The sequence below is a fragment of the Trachypithecus francoisi genome, unplaced genomic scaffold (genome assembly GCF_009764315.1).
Source record: "Trachypithecus francoisi isolate TF-2019V2 unplaced genomic scaffold, Tfra_2.0 Lachesis_group0, whole genome shotgun sequence".
In the NCBI taxonomy this organism is placed as follows: Eukaryota; Metazoa; Chordata; class Mammalia; order Primates; family Cercopithecidae; genus Trachypithecus; species Trachypithecus francoisi.
Window position 1 is genome coordinate 121,948,949 of NW_022681453.1, and position 23,373 is coordinate 121,972,321.

The 23,373-nt window shown below is 33.9% G+C and overlaps 1 protein-coding gene across 3 annotated transcripts in view; it reads left to right on the forward strand.

Annotated features, from left to right (window-relative positions):
* Window positions 1–23,373, forward strand: part of NAALADL2 (N-acetylated alpha-linked acidic dipeptidase like 2) — a 967,958-nt gene that overhangs the window by 238,486 nt on the left and 706,099 nt on the right. For all 3 annotated transcript variants that reach the window (XM_033211735.1, XM_033211737.1, XM_033211736.1), the window contains exon 2: window positions 19,213–19,714. In XM_033211735.1, coding sequence (XP_033067626.1) covers window positions 19,213–19,714 — 502 coding nt within the window. The remainder of the gene's footprint in view (window positions 1–19,212; window positions 19,715–23,373) is intronic.

Below are 23,373 nucleotides of genomic sequence, written 5' to 3' on the forward strand. Positions count from 1 at the left end.
TTTGTAAGACTGGAATACACAGTTTTACCTCTGTACACCGTTTTTGCTTTAGCCTATACGGACTACCTACACTCTTAATGAGAATAATGATTAAATGAAGGAGTTTATTTATTTATTTATTTATTTATTTTTGAGACAGTCTCAGTCCGTCACCCAGGCTGGTGTGCAGTGGCACAATCTCTGATCACTGCAACCTCTGCCTCCCAGGTTCAAGCAATTCTCCTGCTTCAGCCTCCTGAGTAGGTGGAATTACAGGCATGCGTCACCATGCTTGGTTAATTTTTGTATTTTTATTACAGACGAGGTTTTGTCATGTTGCCTAGGCTGTTTTCAAACTCCTAACCTCAAGTGATCCACCCTCATTGGCCTTCCAAATATTGCTGTAATTACAGGCTTGAGCCACTGCACCCAGCCAAATGAAGAAGCTTTATCTTACATTTAGGAAAGAAAGGTGTAGCAAAATGCAGCACAGCAATAATAAGAGTATGTAATAATTTTTAAAAATTATTTAGATATAAATTACAAACCATAAAATTCACTCATATGAAGTGTGCAATTTGATGATTTTTAATTTATTCAGTTATAAAACCATCACCGTGATCCAATCAGTTGGTGTTCTACCTTCACTAGCAGTTACACCGTCACTCCCCATTTTCTCCACTTTTCCTGCCCCAGCCCCATGCAACCAGTAATCTTTCTGTCTCTATATATCTGCCTATTCTGGACTTAAATGTAAAGAGAAGTATCCAATACATGATCTTTTTGACTGACTTCTTTCACTTAGGAAGATGTTTTTGAGATTCATCCATTTTTTACTGTGTATCAGTATTTAGTTCATTTTTATTGCTGAATAATATCCCCTTATATGGATATATCACATTTTACTTATCCTTCCATCAGTTTATGGATATTTCAGTTGTTTCCACTATTTGGCTACTATGAATAATGTTGCTCTAAAACATTTGTGTACAAGTGTTTGTGTTATATTTTCATTTCTCTTGGGTGTATACCTAGAAGTAGAATATTGGATCACATAGTAACGTAATGTTTAACTTTTTGAGGAAACCTCAGACTATTTTCCAAAGCAGCTGCACCATTATACATTTCCAACAGCAATGTATGGGGTTCTAATTTCTCTAATATGCTTTCCAACACTTATCATCTATCTTTTTGCTTATTACTACCTTAATGAGTGTGAATTGATCTTTTATTGTGGTTTTTACTTGTGTTTTCCTAATGATTAGTGCTATTTAGTGTCTTTTCATGTGCTTATTAGCCATTTGTATATCTTCTTTTGAGAAATTTATTTTCAGATCATTTGTCATTTTTAAAATTGGGTTGCCTTTGTATTATCAAGTTGCAAGGGTTCTTTAGATAATTTGAGCTCAAATATTTTATTAGATATATGTTTTGAAACTGTGTTCTCGCATTGGTGGGTTGTCTTTTCACTTTCTTGATTATGTTCTCTGAAGCACAAACGTGTTTTTGTTAAAATCCAGTTTATTCATCTTTTCTTGTTGTTGTTGCTTGTGATTTCTGTAATGAAGTTTTAAGAGACAGAAATGTTGAATAAGTATGCTAGATCTTAAGTACATATTTTGAAAAAGTTTTCTAACATGTTTTTGGATAGAGGCATCCAAATTACTAACTATCTGGGTCTAAAGCAAGAGATTCGAGATATTGACATAAACAACTCCATATCAAAGAATGCTTTTTAATTTTTGGAATAAGATATAGACTAGGGAAAATGACTCTTCATGTGCATATCTTCTGGTTCAAGGTAAAATGAATATGCAAGCTTTTTTTAAAACTCAATAGGAAGGATCCCTGAAGGAGCAAAGACCATAAGAGAGAGCTAACTGCACATGCACACATGCATGTAAACACACACTCAAACTATTATTCATGTAAATCATTCAGGATGCCCTTGATATGCCTTCAATTTAGCTTTCTGTCTTTCATTTTTGATTCCTAGCAAATATAGGAATTGCCATATTCTAAGGGTAGTATTTCATGTATTCCAGAAATATAGACTATTTTTAGAATAACTATTAAGAGGTTATTTCTGTGACTATCATAGTCAACATAACTTATTTCTGATTTCAATTCTGAAATTCTTAAACTGCAAATTATGCAATCAAAATAGTTTTCAGGTTTCCAACTTTACCTTAATTCTAAACCGAATTTTCCAAGTTGGTGAGAGTCTACTGTGTCAATCAGACAACTAAAATATGTGTCTTTATAAAGTATCTATTCTCCCAGAGTTAGCAAGATTTGCTCATATATCATAATATAAGCCTATCCAAGCAGAATTGCAGCTGCTTGGTAGTACGAGTTTTATATACAAAGCATTGAAATCTTACACATGATTGGTTACAGGAAATGAGAATATTAGTTGTCCTAAACATTTTGCACACTGAAACATTTGTATCATTACTTATCTGGGTGGGAAGAACAAATCAAAATGGGATTCAATAGCTTGGACATCCTATATTTAGTGTTTTTTAACCAAGAACTAATTTGGCCCAGTGCCTAGTAAATATCTTCTACGCAATAAATCTGCTAACTCCTGTCATTAGAATTTAAAACAATTTAGATTCATAAAACCACTTAACTATGTTGTGTAATTTTAAAGAGAAAAATATAAGATTGAATTTTGCCTTTAGAAAGATGTCTTTGGAGTTACTGTCAGTAGTGTTGAATCATTTAGGACCGGATATTAGGTATGTAAGGGCAACAGAAGAGCCTGGAGCATATTTCATATCCCTTTATCCCTCAGCTCTTCCCCAAGGGCCCACTGCTATAGGTTGTAAATGAGACACTGGCCATCAGCAAATGGTTTCCACAGCTATCAGAGCAAGACCAACAACTAGTCACCTTTCTTTCAAACCAATTTTCCAGTAAACAGTCGGAACCATATGATTGAGGATATGAATGTAGAAAATGTATTGCTGTCATCATTATCTGAAGCAAAACAAGACAAAATTTATATAAGTATAATTATGTTATCAAATATAACATGATAAATATAATAGTATAATTATAAATGAATATAAAATGATTAAGTCAAGTGTATCCACTTTGAGTACTAACTAATTCATCAGCATTTAGTGTAAATGATTTCGATGTTCACTGGTATCTATCTGTATATCTTTCTGGGGTAATCCAGTTATCCTGCCTCACTGTAATAATGTCTTGAATACCAGCTTCTCCTTGATCTATATTATTTTGTGAAACTCAACTCTCATGGTGTCTTTATCCTGGAAGAATCTGGAATGACATATGAAGACTCCCTTCTTATCCCACCAATCTAAATTTCTTTCCTACTGACTTCTAATATGTACCTTTTTCTACATTAAGGGAGATCCCCTCACTGACTCCTACATACCGATGCATATTCCCACCAGCTCATCTTTATTATCTCTTTATTTAAAGCTTATCCATTTTAAAAAAGCACAGCTTTGGTTCTTGTTGAAGCCCTCTTTAACCTGACCATTTCTGATTTCTTAACGATAGACCCCACAATTTACTTCCGAATTGGATTTTAAAGTGTTTATATAAGTTAGTTTTTTCTTTACTGATAGATTATAATTTACTTGGAACCATTTATTGTACATTTTTGGTTTATATTTTCATGGCTCTAATATTGTACACATATTGTTATTGCTTAATAATCTTAAAGGCAATAATGATTTGGAGCCATTTGTGGAACACATACTCTGTCTTAAGAGCTGTGCTAAGTGATTGAAATTTTTCCACTGAAGGCTCACAGTGCCCTATAACCACTGTCGTTCTCTCTCCCTCTCTCTTCCTCTGTGTGTGTGTGTCTGTGTGTGTGTGTCTGTGTGTGTGTGTGTGTGTGTGTATGTGTGTTTATGAAAACAGAATAAGTGACGGAATCTTCAAGGCATCAATTTCTGGCCTAAGATCACACAATCAGTGGCAATTTGGGGATTCATACCCATTTCTGTCTTACACCCAGTACACAATCTTTACTAAGTTACAATGCAAAACTGTTATAGTTTTCTACTAATAATGACATCTTTAATCCATGTATAACAGGGGCTTTAAAAGGGCCTTGTGGATTTAACTGGAATGGAAGACTGGTTTTGGTTTTTAGAGTCTGAAGTTTATTATAAATATGTAGTTTATTATTTCCATACTGTTTTATTCATAAAGTGCATTATGCAGCTAATTTGGATATCATAAACTGGATTCTTTTCTAAGAATATATGAATTCAACTTTATCAAACTACGTTTAACTTGAAATTAATTCTTAGAGGTGATAAAGTATGCTGGATGAACAATATCATTTTTATTTATGGTAATTTTGATTCCAATATAGGAGGGCAGACAGGGAGAAGCACTTTATTTTTTAAGAAGAGGAGATTCAGTGAAACCTACCTTTATTGCATTAACAAAAGTCAAACGTGATTTACTTTTTTCTTTCCCTCCCTATTTTTAAAGAATAAATAAAAAATATTTTCTTTTTATGAACAATTTGTTCATGCTTTAGGAGCTATTTAATTAAATTATTACCTGCTGGAACACCATCTGTTTTTGTCCTAGAAATAGACATAGCTTTCTTTTACATAGGCTTGGTGAATACGTAGAAGGTGCCAAAAAGCAATAAATATTATCAGCAGATGGACTGAGGCTCTTCAATCTCTACACAGTCAGTCTTGATTGTTTTGGGCATAGCTAAATGGATTTTTCTGGATAAATTCCTTTCAAAATGTATTATGTACAGGAGGGGAGTTGGATTAATCTTTTCCCATAGATCTCTTCACATTATCCCCCTCGCGATGTAAGACATAGGACCTGGTTTAGTTTTTAACTCTGCGCTGTCCACATAACAAACACCAGTTCTGAAAGGCATATGTAAATAACAACTTTGTAATGTATTTAAGGAACTGGACGTTGGTAAACTCTAGGATAAATTTTCCAGGAACCATCCTCCAGAAGCCACTTCCTTCTTTCTTCCTTCTCATCTTCTGTCCCCTGTTCCCCCAGCAACAACCTTCACATCTGACACACAGCCTGGAAGTTCATCCTCTCATTCTAGGCTTTGTTTTCTTTTTCAGGGATTGGAGAAATTCAAGCACTCATGGTGCATATTTATCTCCCTACATCTGCAGTGTTCAGAATTTAGGGTGTCTGGGTGTGTGCATACATGTGAAATAATGATTCATTTAATTAATGTTAACCAATTTTAATTAATCAGTTGTGACCTTTCAGTAATAATAAAATATTAATAAATAGTACTTGAAACATACATTTATAAAATGACTTCATTTAGTTTTCACCAAAAAAACTAGTTTTACCTATGAAGAACAGTGACTTTTTCTGGAGTTCATACCTAGTAATTGTGGATGCAGATTTCAAACCTAGCTGTCTTGACTCCTGATAGTTTATAATTATTTTGTAATTAAAACAATAATAGTTACATAGGGTTTTACAGTTTATCAAGTGCCTTTATAACATTTAATTTTATTCATCAATTAATTTTCAAAAGTATATAAATGAGGTATTACTATCCTATTCTGAAGGTTGAATGAGGTAAAATACCTACCACCAAACATGTTGCTGGTAAAATGACAATTATCTGACCCTAAATTCTATACTTTCTTTAAGATGCTATACCTATTTGGAGATTATTATTTATTGAGCAACTACCAGGTTCAAGAAACAGCACTAAGCTTCAAAGATAAAAGATAACTCAGCAAATTAACTATAATTAAGAACTGAAGCTGAGGGCAAATCAGGCTGAGGAAGAACATGCACTGTGTATGCCTAGAAGAGGCTTGAAAGCAGGAAGTAGTGGGAAGGATCAGAATGGAAGTGTAGACCAGGACATGAAGGTCTTATATGCTTTGGAAAGGAATCTGCAATTTTATGTTGGTGGAGAATAGAATTTTAAGCAGCCAAGTGATATGATCAGGTTTGTGTTTTGATAAAAATAACTTGAGTAGTGTTCTGGTCTTTTATTGCTGAGTCAAAAAAACTACCCCCCAAATTTTGTGGTTTTGACCAGCAGTCATTTAATTATGTCTCATTATTTGATAAGGAATATAGGTAGGTCTCAGCTGGCCTATTTTTTTGCTCCACATGGCATTGACTGCTTGTCACTTGGTAGTACTCACCTGCTGGCAAGTCAGGTCTAAAGGGCCGAGATAGCTTCATTCGTATGCCTGGAACTTTAGTTTGGGTGTCTAGCTCTGCTTCTCCTCGTGGTCTCAGGGCCTCTCCATATGGTCTCTCCAACAAGGTAGTTTAATTTCTTGGTACTCAGGGCTATAAGAATTCCTTCTTTGTAAGTTATCCATGCCTTAATTACAGTGTTCATAAGACACCTCAGCAAATATATGTCTCACTGTCCATCTGCTTAAGAACCGTCACATTTAAATTAAATGATCTCTCTTAAGGTATATATCTTTTCTTAAAAGAGCATACATAAAAATGGGAGGAAATTATTGAATTATTTAGGGTTTTTTCAAAGTTATGGATTTAGTCAAACATTTCTATTGTCAAAGAATTATTATGAAACTACAGACAATACAAATATGAGTAAGATATAATTCTTGGAGGTGAAACCGAAATGAAAAAGTCAATTGTGAAAAAAATGAAAGGTAACTAAAATAAAAATCACAAACATAGGCAGCTGGTAGCCATGTGGTTGGGTGCAAAATGTGTTTGGGGGAGCCACTAGCGGTACGCGAGGACAGAGTATAGACACTCTATGTTTGTGTGAATGTGTGAGTTCCTATCTTCTCCCTACTTTTTCCCCAAAAGACTCTAAGGGGGCTACATACTGATGGAGCCTATGGGAAAAGGTCATACTACACAATTTTGTTAGGGCTTGATTTTGGGGAATTTGAGTTATGTTCTCCTGTGTATTTTATTTTTGGTGCAATTCCTAATATGCCTTCATGGGATTCCTTTCTGTAATCATGGAAGAGTGGTTAAGAACACAGATTCTGGAACCAGGCTGCCTTGTGTTCAAAACTTGCATGATTGAGGGCAAGTTACTTCAACTCTCTCTCTTAATAGTAACTTCATGGTATTGTCCTGATGTTAAATTACTTAATATAAGTAGAGGGCATATAGTGCTAAATAATTGTATGCTGTTTTTCCTGTTAATATTATACTCTTTACCATAGTGAAACTAGTTAAGGTCATTACTGCTTATAACTCGTGTTGCAATGCCTGCTCCTATTTTTATTATCATAATTTTTGTTTTCTTCATCCTTAAATATTATGCTCCTTTTTTTCTGCAGAAACTGAGATATTTCCATTGTGGGGGCTCGCAAGTGTTATAAATTACTCAGGAAACAAAGAGACCTGAGTAATTTTAATTTTAAACCCTTTACAGGATCATGAAAATAAAAATAAGGAAAAAGAGAAAAGACAACGGATATATTTTGGGTCCTAAGACATGTGGTTAAGATATAGATATTTTCACCAGGCGCAGTGGCTCACGCCTGTAATCCTAGCACTTTGGGAGGCTGAGCAGATCACAAGGTCAAGAGATCTAGACCATCCTGGACAACATGCTGAAACTCTGTCTCTACTAAAAATACAAAAATTAACTGGGCGTGGTGGCACGTGCCTGTAGTCCCAGCTACTTGGGAGGCTGAGGCAGGAGAATCACCTGAACCGGGAGGCGGAGGTTGCAATGAGCGGAGATTGTGCTACTGCACTCCAGCCTGGTGACAGAGTGAGACTCTGTCTCAAAAGATATAGATATTTTATTTGGGGATAATAAGTTATAATTATAAAGGATGTTTGAAACCAGAAGTCTCACCACTTGCAATAGCTGAAGAGAGTATTTGTGAAAGCATTAGGGAAAAGAGTCTTTTGTTTCATTTTTCATACAGCGGGTCAGAGACTATGACTCCAAACAGCAGGTTATGGATAAGTCAAATTTTACTATCATTTTGAAAAATAAAGATCTGATATATTTGGAATGATAGAGGAAAGCATAGTCTTTGTTTTGACAGTCATTTCTAAGAAAACATCCACTGGTTCTTTATAGTTTAAAATATATCATTCTCAATACCTAGAAAAAATGAAATGAACTTTTTATGGTCAGTTATTTTATTATTTTAAAATAGATGCCTTAGATATCAACAGTGAAATTATTAAGAATAGAAAGGTAAAAATGAAATAATGAGAAAGGCTGAAGGGAGGAAAACATATATAAATTTAAAAATAGAGGATGCATTACAGAAACAAAAAAATGAAATGGAAAAAGAAGCTAAAATTCATGTTGATAAAGTAATAATATTTGACATTTTAAATTAAAGATTAGGTGAATTCTGAACATTTTGCATACAATATTATAATAAATGACTTTTCAATGGTATCAGTTATATCAAAGTTCTGTTAAATGTTTTATATTTAATGTTTTTGTGGCTCTTACATTTTCATGCCTTTTGCCTGACATTTAGTTTCGTACCAGCATTACTTTTATGTGCCATTGGAGGTCTTTCATTTTTTATATTCCTGTTCATAAATAAAATATAAATGACATAAGAATTGCTCAATATGGTCTTTAGTAAATTGTTTAGTAGCTTGAATTTACCCAAAACTATTAGTAGACATGTCTATAAATTTGTAATAAAAATTAACCTCTCAATGTCCAGGTGTCATACAGATATAACATATTGCTAGAGTATTACTCATCCTTTCTTTTTAACTAAACATCTATTTTTATTAAAAATGCTAACGATAATTAGTACTATCATATATAAAGTTTACTTATGAAAAAATGAATTTTTTATTATTAAAATAATAATTTTGTTACTTTTTTCAGATAAAATTCTATTTTTTATATCAATGGGAAGCCTAGAAAAAATATTAATGTGAAATGTTAAAGTAAAAATGTATCCTTGTTTAGCTTGAGACATAGGTATATTTATGGATGTGACTTGTTAGAAGTAAGAATAGCAAAATCTTGGACAATTTGTTTCTCCCTTTTCATATGCTGCTTAGATAATTATTGAAAAGTAGTTTAATCTTGACTTTGTCATCAGTTAATTACAAGTTAAGTTTTATATTTTCTTAGTAATGAGTGAACTTCACAATTCTTGGTTTTCTTTCCATTAATGTATTGCTACTATATAGGAAAATATAATAATTCACTTAAACTATTTTTTAGATATAAGATTAATATACATGATTTTTAGTTTATAAGGAACACATAATGCAGTTAACCTAGAACTAAATTGTATAATGGTAGTATTTTGGGTTAAATTACCAATGCTAATTTTCTTTAGATTGTAGCCTAACAGTGTGTAAGCTGAATACTAAAATTTTAGATTTGGATCTTACTCTTGAATCCTTAAAGAATAGATTTTCAGAATTTACCCAATATAGGTTTGGGAAGTCAACATAATTTTGTTACTAACAACATTTTAAATGAACATAGACATACTGTACTAATGTGTTTCTCCGAGCTGCCTCCTTCTTTCCCACCACTTAACCACAATATCATGATATATTAACATTGCTTTCTAAAACAACAAGTATGAGAAAAGCTATTTCAGAAAATAAAAAGTACAGGTGCTAGGTGTACTGAATTACCACTGTGGGCCTTAAATAGTCTGTGTGTGTTATGATTGTAGGAAACAGAGGAATATAATTTCAGAATAAAGCTCTTCTAGTTTGTAGAAACCTGTTACTTTTTGAAAGTAAAGATATTTAAAAATTAAATCAATAAAGTACCTTTGAAACATCTGAAAAATAGAGTGCTTTAGTAGCCTTGTGTAGATACAAGCTTCAACTATCTATTCTTGGAAATCCAAAAGTCATAGTCAAAAAGCAGCAATTTAAGATCATTCACACTGGCTGAAAAGATAAAAAATTGCAGTGTATCTATCAAGCTATGAGGCTCCTCCTGGCAGATATCTCTCAAAGAGCCAAGTGGTGATTGTCTTGAGGTGTTAACTCTTGACACACTTGAAGCCTTCTTTTTCCGGTGTAAACTACACATAGTAGGGAGTGGACAGGATGAGTCAAAGGGTTTTAATGTCAGAAAACAGATCAGCAGCAGGTTGAATGTGAACTGTAACTGTCAAGTTCTTAGCAGAGTTGCTTTTCTCTTTGTCCCTTGGCAGCAGGAGAAAAAAAAAAAAAAATTATAAGTGTTGTTAAGAAGAGACAATAAAGTAGAGGTTGTGGTCTTTTCCTCAGAGCACTGTGCTTGGAAGCAATTCTTTCTTATTCAAAACCCTAGTGCCAGGAAACAGCCTGCCAGGGTGCTGTGGAGGGAAAACAAAAAGATCTGTTAGGTCCTGAATGTAGTCAGAGCAGATCCAGGGATCTGGGGATCCAGACAGGACTATTAAGATTGAAGGGTCATGGAGACGCCTGGTGCTTATTGTCACTTTGGTGCCATAACCAGTGATTAATAAGCCAATAAGATCTCTGCATTTGTTAACATTATGCTAACTCCAGGAACTCTTAGAAAGCCTTGATGTTTGTTCACTCTGATGGTAGTTTCTTTTGCTGTGCAAAAGCTCTTTAGTTTAATTAGATCCCATTTGTCGATTTTGGCTTTTGCTGCCGTTGCTTTTGGTGTTTTAGACATGAAGTCCTTGCCCATGCCTATGTCCTGAATGGTACTACCTAGATTTTCTTCTAGGGTTTTTATGGTATTAGGTCTAACATTTAAGTCTCTAATCCAGCAACCTACAGAATGGGAGAAAATTTTTGCAACCTACTCATCTGACAAAGGGCTAATATCCAGAATCTACAAAGAACTCAAACAAATATACAAGAAAAAAACAAACAACCCCATCAAAAAGTGGGCAAAGGATATGAACAGACATTTCTCAAAAGAAGACATGCATACAGCCAACAGACACATGAAAAAATGCTCATCATCACTCACCATCAGAGAAATGCAAATCAAAACCACAATGAGATACCATCTCACACCAGTTAGAATGGCAATCATTAAGAAGTCAGGAAGCAACAGGTATTGGAGAGGATGTGGAGAAATAGGAACACTTTTACACTGTTGGTGGGATTGTAAACTAGTTCAACCATTATGGAAAACAGTATGGCAATTCCTCAAGGATCTAGAACTAGATGTACCATATGACCCAGCCATCCCACTACTGGGTATATACCCGAAGGATTATAAATTATTCTACTACAAAGACACATGCACATGTATGTTTATTGCGGCACTATTCACAATAGCAAAGACTTGGAATCAACCCAAATGTCCATCTGTGACAGACTGGATTAAGAAAATGTGGCACATATACACCATGGAATACTATGCAGCCATCAAAAAGGATGAGTTTGCGTCCTTTGTAGGGACATGGATGCAGCTGGAAACCATCATTCTTAGCAAACTATCACAAGAAGAGAAAACCAAACACCGCATGTTCTCACTCATAGGTGGGAACTGAGCAATGAGATCACTTGGACTCGGGAAGGGGAACATCACACACTGGGGCCTATCATGGGGAGGGGGGAGGGGGAAGGGATTGCATTGGGGAGTTATACATGATATAAATGATGAATTGATGGGTGCTAACGAGTTGATGAGTGCAGCACACCAACATGGCATAAGTATACATATGTAACAAACCTGCACGTTATGCACATGTACCCTAGAACTTAAAGTATAATAAAAAAAAATAATAATTAAAAAAAAAAAAGAAAGCCTTGATGTTGTAACATTTAAAAGAGTAGGTTTTGAAATTTAACATACCAACTTACTAGCTGTGAGAACTTGGGAAAATGATTGCTAAGTCTCAGATAACCTCATCTATAAAATAGGGATAATAATAACACTTAACATATAGGATTGTTTCATTAAATGACATAATGGAGGTAAAGACCTAACTTTATAGTAATTCTTGACTCATTTTAAGAGTTCAGTGAATTGTGTATTAGCATATTATTTTGGATGATATATCATGGGGATCTTGTTATTCTGTACATCAAAATCTAAGTGCAAAAGATAAAAGGACATTCATAGATTTATCTGACTAGATACAGGAAAGTATATTCTCAATACAGAAATCTGCAACTGCAGAAAAAGATAACAGAAAAAAGTAAGATTAAAAACAAACCCTTCAGCGAAGACTGACAGCCTCATGCATTAACAACTGAGATCAGGAAAATGCTGATGGAACTCGAGAAGACCCTGTAGACAACCCTCTTTGCTATGCCTGTAGTGAAGCTCAGAACTACATTAAAACTCAATTACAGTGGCTTTCTTTTAGCCAGAATATGAACATTTTTTCTCCTCCACTCTTTTTTTATTTTGTAGGTTTGTGGATATATTTATCTCACGTATGTGTGTTTCTAACGTTAGCCACTTCATACACTCTGAAGGTAGAAAGTATGTAAATTTGATAGAAGTAAGAAGTAAATATTTCTGGAAACAAGCAGGAAAAGATACTCTGGAATCTAGGTGGAGGTGGAATTGGACATCACAAAGGACCAAGAAAGAAGGAGCCCATGGCAGAACAGGAATTATTTACACTCCCCTGAGAAAAGGAGTTTTGTGATATTAGTGATACTTAAAGTTATGTGGTAGATATCCTAAATAATACTAAGTGTTCACACTACCAGTTCAGGACACCCGTAAAATTTATTGTTTTGGTTCATACTAATCAGCTCTTCTGTTTGCCAAATCCTGAATTGAATTATATAATTCCGATATTTTAAAACTTTACCATAAATATAGGAACTCAGGTGAGCCTAACTAAGCATCCATTTAGGGTATGTTACACAAATTTCAGTTGTACACAGGGCTCCAAAGGCTGGCCTACTCAGGGAACTAGCAGGTGCTCATGCATATGCAAGTGTCTAAAACAAATTTGCATGAACCAACTGGTTTTCACCAACTAATTTTTTTTTTCAAATGGTTTTGACTGCATTTTGCAATTTATAGCTCATTAATTTGACATTCTATAAGCATACCTTTTACATGTCATTTAGTGATCAACGTAACTCAGGCTTCAGGGTGAAGTTTTAGTTTATGTTATCCAACTTGATTATCTACTGTGTCTAAATTCAGTGTACTACTCATTTTAGAGTAGGCTTTGACTGACATATTTATATTTATTTATTTATTTATTTATTTATTTATTTATTTATTCATTTATTTTTGAGACGGAGTCTCGCTCTGTCGCCCAGGCTGGAGTGCAGTGGCGCAATCTCAGCTCACTGCAAGCTCTGCTTCCCGGGTTTAGGCCATTCTCCTGCCTCAGCCTCCAGAGTAGCTGGGACTACAGGTACCCGCAACCACGCCCAGTTAATTTTTTGTATTTTTTTTTAAACAGAAATGGGGTTTCACTGTGTTAGCCAGGATGGTCTTGATCTTCTGACCTCATGATCCACCCACCTCGGCCTCCCAAAGTGCTGGGATTATAGGCATAAGCCACCAAGCCCGGCCTTCACTTATTTATTTTTTCTAAAATAAAGCACAAATAATAATTTCCATTACTTTATATATCCTATTTAATCTATTAGTGAAGCATGAGCAACAAATAATTATTGTCATTTCTTTTATGTGGTTGATATACAAAACTGCAATTAAATAAAGAGTTTCCTCATGCATTTACATACACTATAGCAGTTGCCAAGGCCATTTCAATAAAACCACAAATGGAAAAAAAAATCTCATTATACTGAAGAATTAAATCAGGAAACAGACTCTTCTGAATTACTATTTTTATAGTTTTATCTTTTGCCTTGCTTTCAAGTTGACACCATTAAAGCTTTCAACAACAAAAATTTATTCCACAAACATGGACTCTATTTGTATAAAGTAGGTTTATACTGAAAAATTTATGTCAAATGTTTTTTGCCTATAAAGAATATTCTTAAACTTAGATTTAAAAATTCCTATGGGTACTATGTAGTTCACTGTTAAAGTACCTAAAGTAATGCTCCACAAAGATGCACAATGAATGTCTTTTGATGATGCATTGATATTTCTAAGAAATGCCTTTGCCTCAAATCAATCCATTCAAACCAGTACATGATTTGACATTGAAAGCTTCAGGAAACACTATATGAATATTTTTTCTCATTGTACAATAAAGATTCAATCATGGATTATCATAGGAAATTGAGATCCTGCCTTATTTTTTAAAGGTAATCTGCTAGAGTCATTCATCTATTTTACTTGTAAAATAACTTTTACAAGTAGGAAAGCCTTTATATGTGTTCTTAATTCTAATAAGATCTGTACAGTCCGTTATACTGTTGGAGTTAAAATATTATCAGTAACATCATAGTCAATGAATCAATTCAAACTTCTATGATAAACATGGTGTTCTACAACAATATTTGTAACTAAGAATTACAATTACACATCACCAATTCCTGGAACTATTAAACAGAATTCTTTATTTCTCAACATCTCCAGGTCCTTGTTATTAAAGCCTGAGGTCTCAGGTCATAGTTTGATTTAATTTACCCTGCATTTTAAAGTTGTAAGCTCCAAATATTTCTATTTTCTTAGCTGTATAGAATTTATGGAAAAAAGAGTGAATCACTATAATTATTAGCATATCACTTACAGTGTGTTAGACTATGTTTTGAGCACATTAAATAATTTATCTCATTTACTCCTTATAATAACTTCAAAAATGTGGTAGTTATTATTTCTGTTTGACAAATGTGAAATTTAAGCACAAATGTATTATCTGGCTTAAATTACATAGCAAAACTGCTATTTGAACCAGATAGTCTCACTGTGAAGTCCACTCATTTAGAGATTTACAAGGTCAGAGCATTCATGTAATAAATTCTCTCATTATGACTGCTGAACAAGAAAGAAATACTGCTGTGATCATATTCCTAAGTGGCATAAGTAATATGTAACATTTTAAAAAACTTTTGTCTAATCTGTATTTATTATCTAAAATATTTGCCAGACACTGTGTTAGACTAGTTCTGCAGCAATCAGAGATTATATTTTACATATTAAATTTTCATTTTATTTCCATACTTACCTTTATTTTCATATAATTTACGATGTTTAAGCCAGTATTTGTGAAAGAAATAGCATTCGGAATAATCAGTTTATTTTAAACTATCACATTTTGAATATAGATGGATAGTCATTATTATGAATCTAAGTCTGTCACAGTCCAGAAAAATACCATTCAGTTCAACTTGTATCTGCTTTATTTTTATAATAGAGGGATAAGTGTATGTAAAAGATAAATGTCTTAGTATGTTGAATTTTAAAAACTAGTCTTTGGTTGTAGGCCTGGGTGGAAAGAGATGTCACCTAAGTGAATAAGATCTGTTGAAAATACGGAAAATATATTATACTTTTCATAAAATTGCATTTTATAAAACAGATCATGTGGTGCAATATAACATGTAAAGGTGTTACAGATATTTCCATTCATAGAAATGTCACAAGTTTCTATAACCTCCTCTACACTAAAGTATATCTCTTTTAGATAATTATTCATGCAGATTATAAAATCTACTACATGTACTTTTTAAAAATCACTCACATGGGATAATCTTAAAGTATCATGACAATACAAACTAACCAAATCATGTGCATCAGTAATAAAAAATTGAATGCCATTATTATGTGATTATGTCTAAGACATGCTGATTTTGTTGAATATTTGTCTTTAAATATAAAATTTTCATATTACTAGAGAATGTGAAGCTTTGATAAAAAGAAATGTGATATGTTTTTGTCTGAGAGGGTAGAGGTGTTTTTAAGACAGCTACATTCTCAGTGAGAACCATAGAATAATTTATGCTATCTCCAAGCTGAATATGTTACTAAAGTTTTATTTATTTGATAGTTTCTTTTTTGTTGAGTTATATATATATATATATATATATATATATATATATATATATGTTTTAAGTGAAGCAAACAAACTATCAGGGCAGAGATTTATGTTTATTTTTGCAACATGTCTATACTATTTTTAAGGCAAAATAATTTTATAGAAATAGTTACTAATTTTATAAATGTATATAATACATTTATATATACTATATATACATATATTGATATATAAAATATATAAGACATATATAATTGATTTTACCAAGTTAGTGATTAAAATGCTTTATCATGCATGTCATTGCATACTCATTTCCATGGTAATTTTCCTGAAATACTTTGGAGTTTGTTACATCAAGTGACTTCATCTACCTTTATCCCAGATGTGACTCTGCTGGAAGGTAGAATTTAGTGAAAATTTAATGTGTAATGAATCCAAAAGTGGTAGTAAGGGTGTCAGGCAGATATCCATCATGGTGAGGAGTTAATATCTCTATCTGCATTACATTCTAATTGATGGTTCTGTCTGACGTTTGAAGAGCGTTAAATTGCTGATGTACATGTAATGGAATGCCTATTGTCAGGCTAGAGATGAAAACTCTGCCTCGCCATTGCAGTTGGCTTTTAAATGATTTATAGAGAGGTGACTTTGAATGTTTGTGTTAGAGGTCAGAATTAGAGATCTCACATTTCTCTAGTAACTCCCATGTGCCAAGTCTTTTTTGAGCATAAACCAAGCTCTATGATTCAACTTGAGAGAGAGAATGAGAAGAGAGAGAGAAACACTGATTCATTAAAATGGGAGAAAAAAATCTAGAGAACTGCATGGAGAAATATCTGAGTAAGTTAATCTATAATGCATAAGCTGAACAGTTAAAGCAGTAAATATGATATCATATCAAGGTAACAGCAATTTACTGATGTTTAGGCCAAAGGGAAAAAAAATTGACTAGTGGTAGGAAATTGCAGTTTATAAAGCACATTAAAATAAATTGGTTTCTAAAGTGTTTAGAGAGTCTTTATTCTGCTTTATTTAGATTTTTTTCTATCCTCTGGTATTTTATTTTGACATTTTCTTTAAACCCTGTGAGATTCAGTTTCTTCTTCTGTAAGTTAATCAGCCATCACCTAACCTATCTGAATAGTTATTATTAACTTCAAACATTACTTCCTTTCTCTGCTTGTCTTGATTTTCCCAAAGACAGAATTCAAATGCTACACTTCCTTGAATCATTTTGGAAACAAGGTCAAACAAGAAGGGATGGAGGGAAGGAGGGAAAAAGAAAATCAGTGTAGACCCATGAGAACATTTAGTATATTACTTGATGATTTTTATATTTTAATCTCTACATACAGACTAAATGTTAGAAAACAAAACACTATTGTGTGTGTGTGTGTGTGTGCGTGAATATTATACATCCTCCCCTCCATCTCCACAATGTCTTGCAGAATTATATAATTATTAACTCCCCACCAATCCTTGACAGTTCTATCTCCTCTAAGACTAGAAATGTTCCTTCTAACTCATGTAGCTTATCCACTACTCAATAGATGCTTTGGGTTCACTATGTGAATGAATCCTAATGACAACACTACAAAGTTTATATTAATATTATACCCATTTCATATGCGAAGACCCTGTGTTGTAGGAAAGTTAAGTTTTTTGTCCAGTGTCACCTTCTCCTAGTTTTTTCCTCAGTATCTTTGGCCCTTGTGCACTATGCTCAGTCATAGCATACCACTCTAGGGTTTTCAAGTGGGGCATTCTTATCCTCCCTTTGTGTTTGTAAATTTTTCCCTTTTCTAGGTATTCTCCTCTCACACCCTCCTCTCTTGCAAAAGCAACTTAGAGGTCACTTTTTAAAAATAATTATTTCTTGTATTTTCTGATAGAATCAATCACCCCTGAGTTTCACTGACACTTTGTATATTTTATCTCACTTTTTTGTTTGTTTGTGCATTGTCTCTCTGATTTGATGGTTCCCTATTTGTGGAATACGGTCCTATTTATTTCTCTTCATTACTTATCTCTGCCTGGCATGCATCAGATAATTATCTTTATTGAATCAATGCTGGGTAAGAATGATTCCTAGATTTTAGGGTAGCATATGAAAATTCTAGTCAGAATTACAGTTTTTATTTTATAAAATGTAATATTTCGTTATATTTGAACTGCCTTAAAATTTAGGAAATTTTAATTATATGGGCCTCAGCTAGCCAAGATTGGAGGTAGGTATGGCCATAATTCTGTACATAAGTGCCACTCTCTTTGTGAAATCCTTGTTTTCTCTTTTTCATAGGAATTTACTTGTCCACCACAATTCCCAAGGCAATTAGCTAATCAATTATCAGTTGAACTGTGTTCTTTGCCCACCACAGTAGGACATACAGAAAAATCATAAAACATTGTGAGGGATCTAAGATCCAGCTGGGGTGAAAAATCTAATACACAGAATATTTAAGTATAAATACTCTTAATCTGCAGCCATAATACACCAGTGGGTTACTGAATACAGGCTTAAGACCACTTGCAGTTAATTAGCTCAGTTTTCCTAATACCACTCAGCAGGATACAACAAGCTGTCATCCAAAGCTGTGCAGGGGAGAAGAACCTCCATCTGCCACTCCTGTAGCAAGGTTATGAAACCAAACTCTCCTAGGCTGGCAAAAGGCTTTCCTCTTTGGATTGATGCCATCCCAGACTTTTATTTAAAGTTCACTGAGCCAGGCCAATTCATGTCACTAATTTCTTGGGACATCTCGGTCCTTTCTCATAGTCTTAAAGTTTTGTAATCTTTTTGGTAAGTTATGAATCTGTAACATAACAGATTTTGCTTCTTGTAGAATTCATACTTCATTTAGTTGTTGTGCCTATTCTTACAATGAATTTGTGTTTTTAATACTAGCTCTGGCAATGTAATCATTCCAGGGCTTTTATTATTTTTCCCCTTTAACTTACCAAATCACAGCTTTATTACTTTTGTCTTCAATTTTTAAAAGTTATTTTGTAACCATGAAGGTTTAATTTTGCCTTCTACATTGCATCATCCTTCAATATAATTGTGCATTCATGACTGTTGTTATTCTCCTGAGCTTCAAAAATTAATGGGGTGTGTGTGTGTGTGTGTGTGTGTGTGTGGTGTGTGTGTGTAATTTTGTTTTCTCATAGCTTTTCCACTAAATACGTTCTACTTTCGTTTTTCTTTTGTTTTCCTTTCCTATAGTGACATCAACAGAAAAGTATAAAATTAATTAAATAAAATACGAGTTTCTATAAGGATAATTTAATTCCCTGTATTATAATCACTAAAATTTTATGGATGCCTAATATGGCTTACTGTTTTGTTTTCACCTTGTTAGTTTTTTTAATTGTGTGTTTATTTTATTAAAATATATTTTTCTTATTTTCACAGGTAAAAAAATGGCCTATCAGAAGATCAATGCAGATCAAAGAGCTCCAGGACACTCACAGTACTTAGACAATGATGACCTTCAAACCACTGCCCTTGACTTAGAGTGGGACATGGAGAAGGAACTAGAGGAGTCTGGTTTTGACCAATTCCAGCTAGACAGTGCTGAGAGTCAGAACCTAGGGCATTCAGAGACTATAGATCTCAATCTTGATTCCATTCAACCAGCAACTTCACCCAAAGGAAGGTTCCGGAGACTTCAAGAAGAATCTGACTACATTACCCATTATACACGATCTGCACCAAAGAGCAATCGCTGCAACTTTTGTCACCTCTTAAAAATACTTTGCATAGCCACCATTTTATTTATTTTTGGGATTTTGATAGGTTATTATGTACATACAAATTGCCCTTCAGATACTCCATCTTCAGGAACAGTTGATCCTCAGTTATACCAAGAGATTCTCAAGACAATCCAGGCAGAAGATATTAAGAAGTCTTTCAGGTAGGTGAGAAGAAACAGATGTTGTTTGAATGCATTTCTTGGGAAAAATGTCTCACGGGGGTCTTGAACTAATGATTTTGCCGTGGTTCAGATCAGTTTTGCAAGCTGAGAAACATAACTTACCACCACAACAAGAATAGAAACTTCAAAAGGGGGGCACAGATTTTCAGATTTATGGTACTGCAATATAAATTTGTGATGCAGTTTTATTAATTACTAGTAAGAATCATAAATACTATGGAGACTGAAAGTCTCCAGCCACTGTATTTTCTCCCTCTTGGGGAGCCTCATTAGACCAAATTGGGATGCAAAGATTGCCAGATATACAGGTAATAAAAACTAGGACGTTAGCCATATGATTAAAGACTTTAATGATATCAGAATAAAATAAACCTGCTTTATGGGCTGAAGTAACTGTCTTCAAAAGCTTCAGTGATGTCATATAACTAGTGGATAACTTGGAAAAGCTGTTTATTATTTTATTAGCATACATGTTGAGTTGTAAAAGGTTTTCTAGTTTACATATTTAGTGAAGTGAAGAACTGGATATGCAAGATGAGGTATTACCTTCCACATATGTCTTCTATATTTGCAGAAAAAGAATAGTCCTAGGTGAATCATGTATGTTGTTTGTAGGTAGATAGAGTAGTGAGGTACTACTTCTCCGGGATATTCTTTCTGGGTTACGCTGATTTGTTACAGCTAAGATGTTGGCAGGTGTGCATTTCCAGGAATTTTCTCAGGGAAGCATGTCCACTGAAGATGTGTCACTTAATTCATGGGCTGAAATACCAGGTGTATTGGTGTTGGTGGATTCTACTGCTCTTCCTGAAGATTAGGCTTCAGTGACTGACAGGGATGTGTTCCCTATATCCTTCTGTGTCTGCTATTCCCTTTTGTATAAGCATCCCTGGATATTTAATATGTGGATAATAACACTTTTCATGAGACTTCCCAATGTAAAATTGTTTACATTGAGCTGAAAGATACGCTGTTATCTTATAATGAATGATTGCATTTATCAGGACCCAATGAATACATCCGAAAACTTCCTGAATAGTTAAAGTAAAAGGCATTTAAAGTAGAGAAATGTTTCCATCAGTGATTAGGAACTTATGAGCCAATCAGGGGATACTCAGGTAGCCCAGAGATTCACAAAATGGAGCCATTACTAAACCTAGACTAGAGGGAGAAAGCAATGGGACTGGAATGTCTGTGCACACAAGTACAGATGAGGGACGTAACCTCAGCTGGAGACACCACTGAAGATAGAGAGAGGGAAATAGTCCAGCTTCTCTTTTCCTTCTGCCACTAAGTGTCCTAGCAATTGTCCTATTGGCTGAAACCAGCAAGAGACTGGTGCCTTACAACTTGAGAAACTCATTCTGAAGGGATCCACTGCCTGCAATATAGGATGGAGCAGAAAAAGGGAAAGTTGCAGATAAATCTAACTGGCTCAGGATTTTATTAGAAAACAAACCAAGAAAATAGAAGGAGTCTATAAAACTATTTTTACTTTAACTTCATTAAGGACATCTGTTCTATTACAAAATGTCTTCTGGAAAAGGATCCATAGCATTAATTTCTTTTTAATGTTAAGGACAATTATGTGTATCTTTTTTGTTTGTTTGTTTTTCCTGAGCAGCTGGTTAGTTTTTAATTTATTGATGCAATGAATACCATAACCTAGTCTGCTTCCTTCTTTACTTTGACTCTTAGTAAATTTAGAGTCAAATTTATATTTGTAGGTTTATAAGGAACTTTATGACGTGCATTTTGTTTACAAACTAAGCTATGTATTTATTTTCCCTTCTTATATAACTTTGGCTTTCCTTGTCTTGTTTTAATTCATTTTTCAGCACTGTAGTCATCTTTAAAAGCTGACTTATGTCCTCTTTGCAAATAGGCAACTGATTATAAAATTTAAAATATATAATAATCACATTAAAATATTCATTATTTCTCTCAGAATGGAAGCTGCAAGATGGTAAGGATTATATTCCAGTCTTAGACTACAAAATCAACAAAATAACGTATGTGTCAAAGCTAGCTATGAAAGCATAACCACTAGCAATTACACTCCCGGGTAGTACTCTGTGATTAGACACAGATTCACAATTATGGGTCCATCAAGTAGCCATATTTTTTTTCTTTATTGAGATAACGTACTTTCTTCTTCAAAACAATTGTATTTTTCTACAGATATCTTTACAAACATAACAGCTCCTCATCCAAAAATAACTTCTCCCTCAGTAGTCATCCTAACCACATGTCATGATGAATCTCTGTGTTTACTAAGCAATCTTAGCCTTAATTCTGTGCCTCCTAGTAGTAGTAGATTCCTGCTATTACTTTTCATGAGTTTATTACCAATTTTGTGCTCTTACTGGCCCACTATTTTGTTCAATTGCTGTATCTCTTTTCTGTTGGTTCTCTTTTCCTGGACATGCTCTAAACCTGTGTCAGGTCTTATCAAATAGCCTAAAAGTTGTGCAATACAAACTATGTTCGTTCTATAATAGACTGCAGACTCAATGAGGGAATGGACTACACTTGTTTGTCCACCATTAAAATGCCATCATCTAATAGACATTGAGAAATTATTTTTTAAAGAATGAAATGAATGCATGAATAAATGAGAAACATCTGTTTAATTTATCAATTATATTATATATTTTTAAAAGTATTTTATCATTTAGATTTTTCATTATATTATAAATATATACAAAATATTATGAACATAGTATTTATTTATATTATATGATATAATTATTTTAAGTTATATAATTATATTATGATTACTCAGAGGATAGCCTGTGTTCTAATTTTAAAGAAGTGGCAATTTATATCAAAACCACATACTGTAAAAATATTGAAGTATCACTACTGACACTTCAGTTCCAGCTGAGGCATAAAGACAGTTGATGCTACATTTCTAAGACTAGCATGTAGCATGTAGAGCTTTGAAAAAATGAGAGTATGGGCCCAGAGATGATTATCCATTTTTGGCTTATGAGAGGTTGGAGAAGCAAAGGCTAGGTAGAATGGAGAAAGTGAAGCATTTTTGAAAAAGCTGCTGATGTGCTTTAAGTCTATCTCTTCTCAAGAAAGGAGTCTCAAATCCAGTGGAAAAAGTTTAACAGAACTATTTGGAAGATGTAGAGGTGGCAAAACTACTTAGAATAACTTGATATCTTTCTCATTCAGAGAATCCAGCCTCTTACCTCCCATATCTAAGTGGTAAGAGATTCACTGACTAGTTGCTGATAAAAGTGCAAAAGAAGGCCAGGCATGGTGGGTCATGCCTATAATCCTTGCTATATATGTATATATAATATATAGTACTTTGGGAGGCCAAGGAGGGCGGATTGCCTGAGGTCAGGACTTCGAGCCTGGCCAAGATAGGGAAACTCCGTCTCTACTAAAAATACAAAAAAAAAAAAAATTAGCTGGGCATAGTGGCAGGTGCCTATAATCCCAGCTACTTGGGAGACTCAGGCAGGGAGAATCACTTGAACCTGGGAGGAGGAGGTTTCAGTGAGCTAAGATTGCACCATTGCACTCCAGCCTAGGCAACAGAGTGAGACTCTGTCCCAAAATAAAATAAAGTAAAATAAAATAAAATAAAATAAATAAAAATTGCAGAAGAGGTAGTTGTT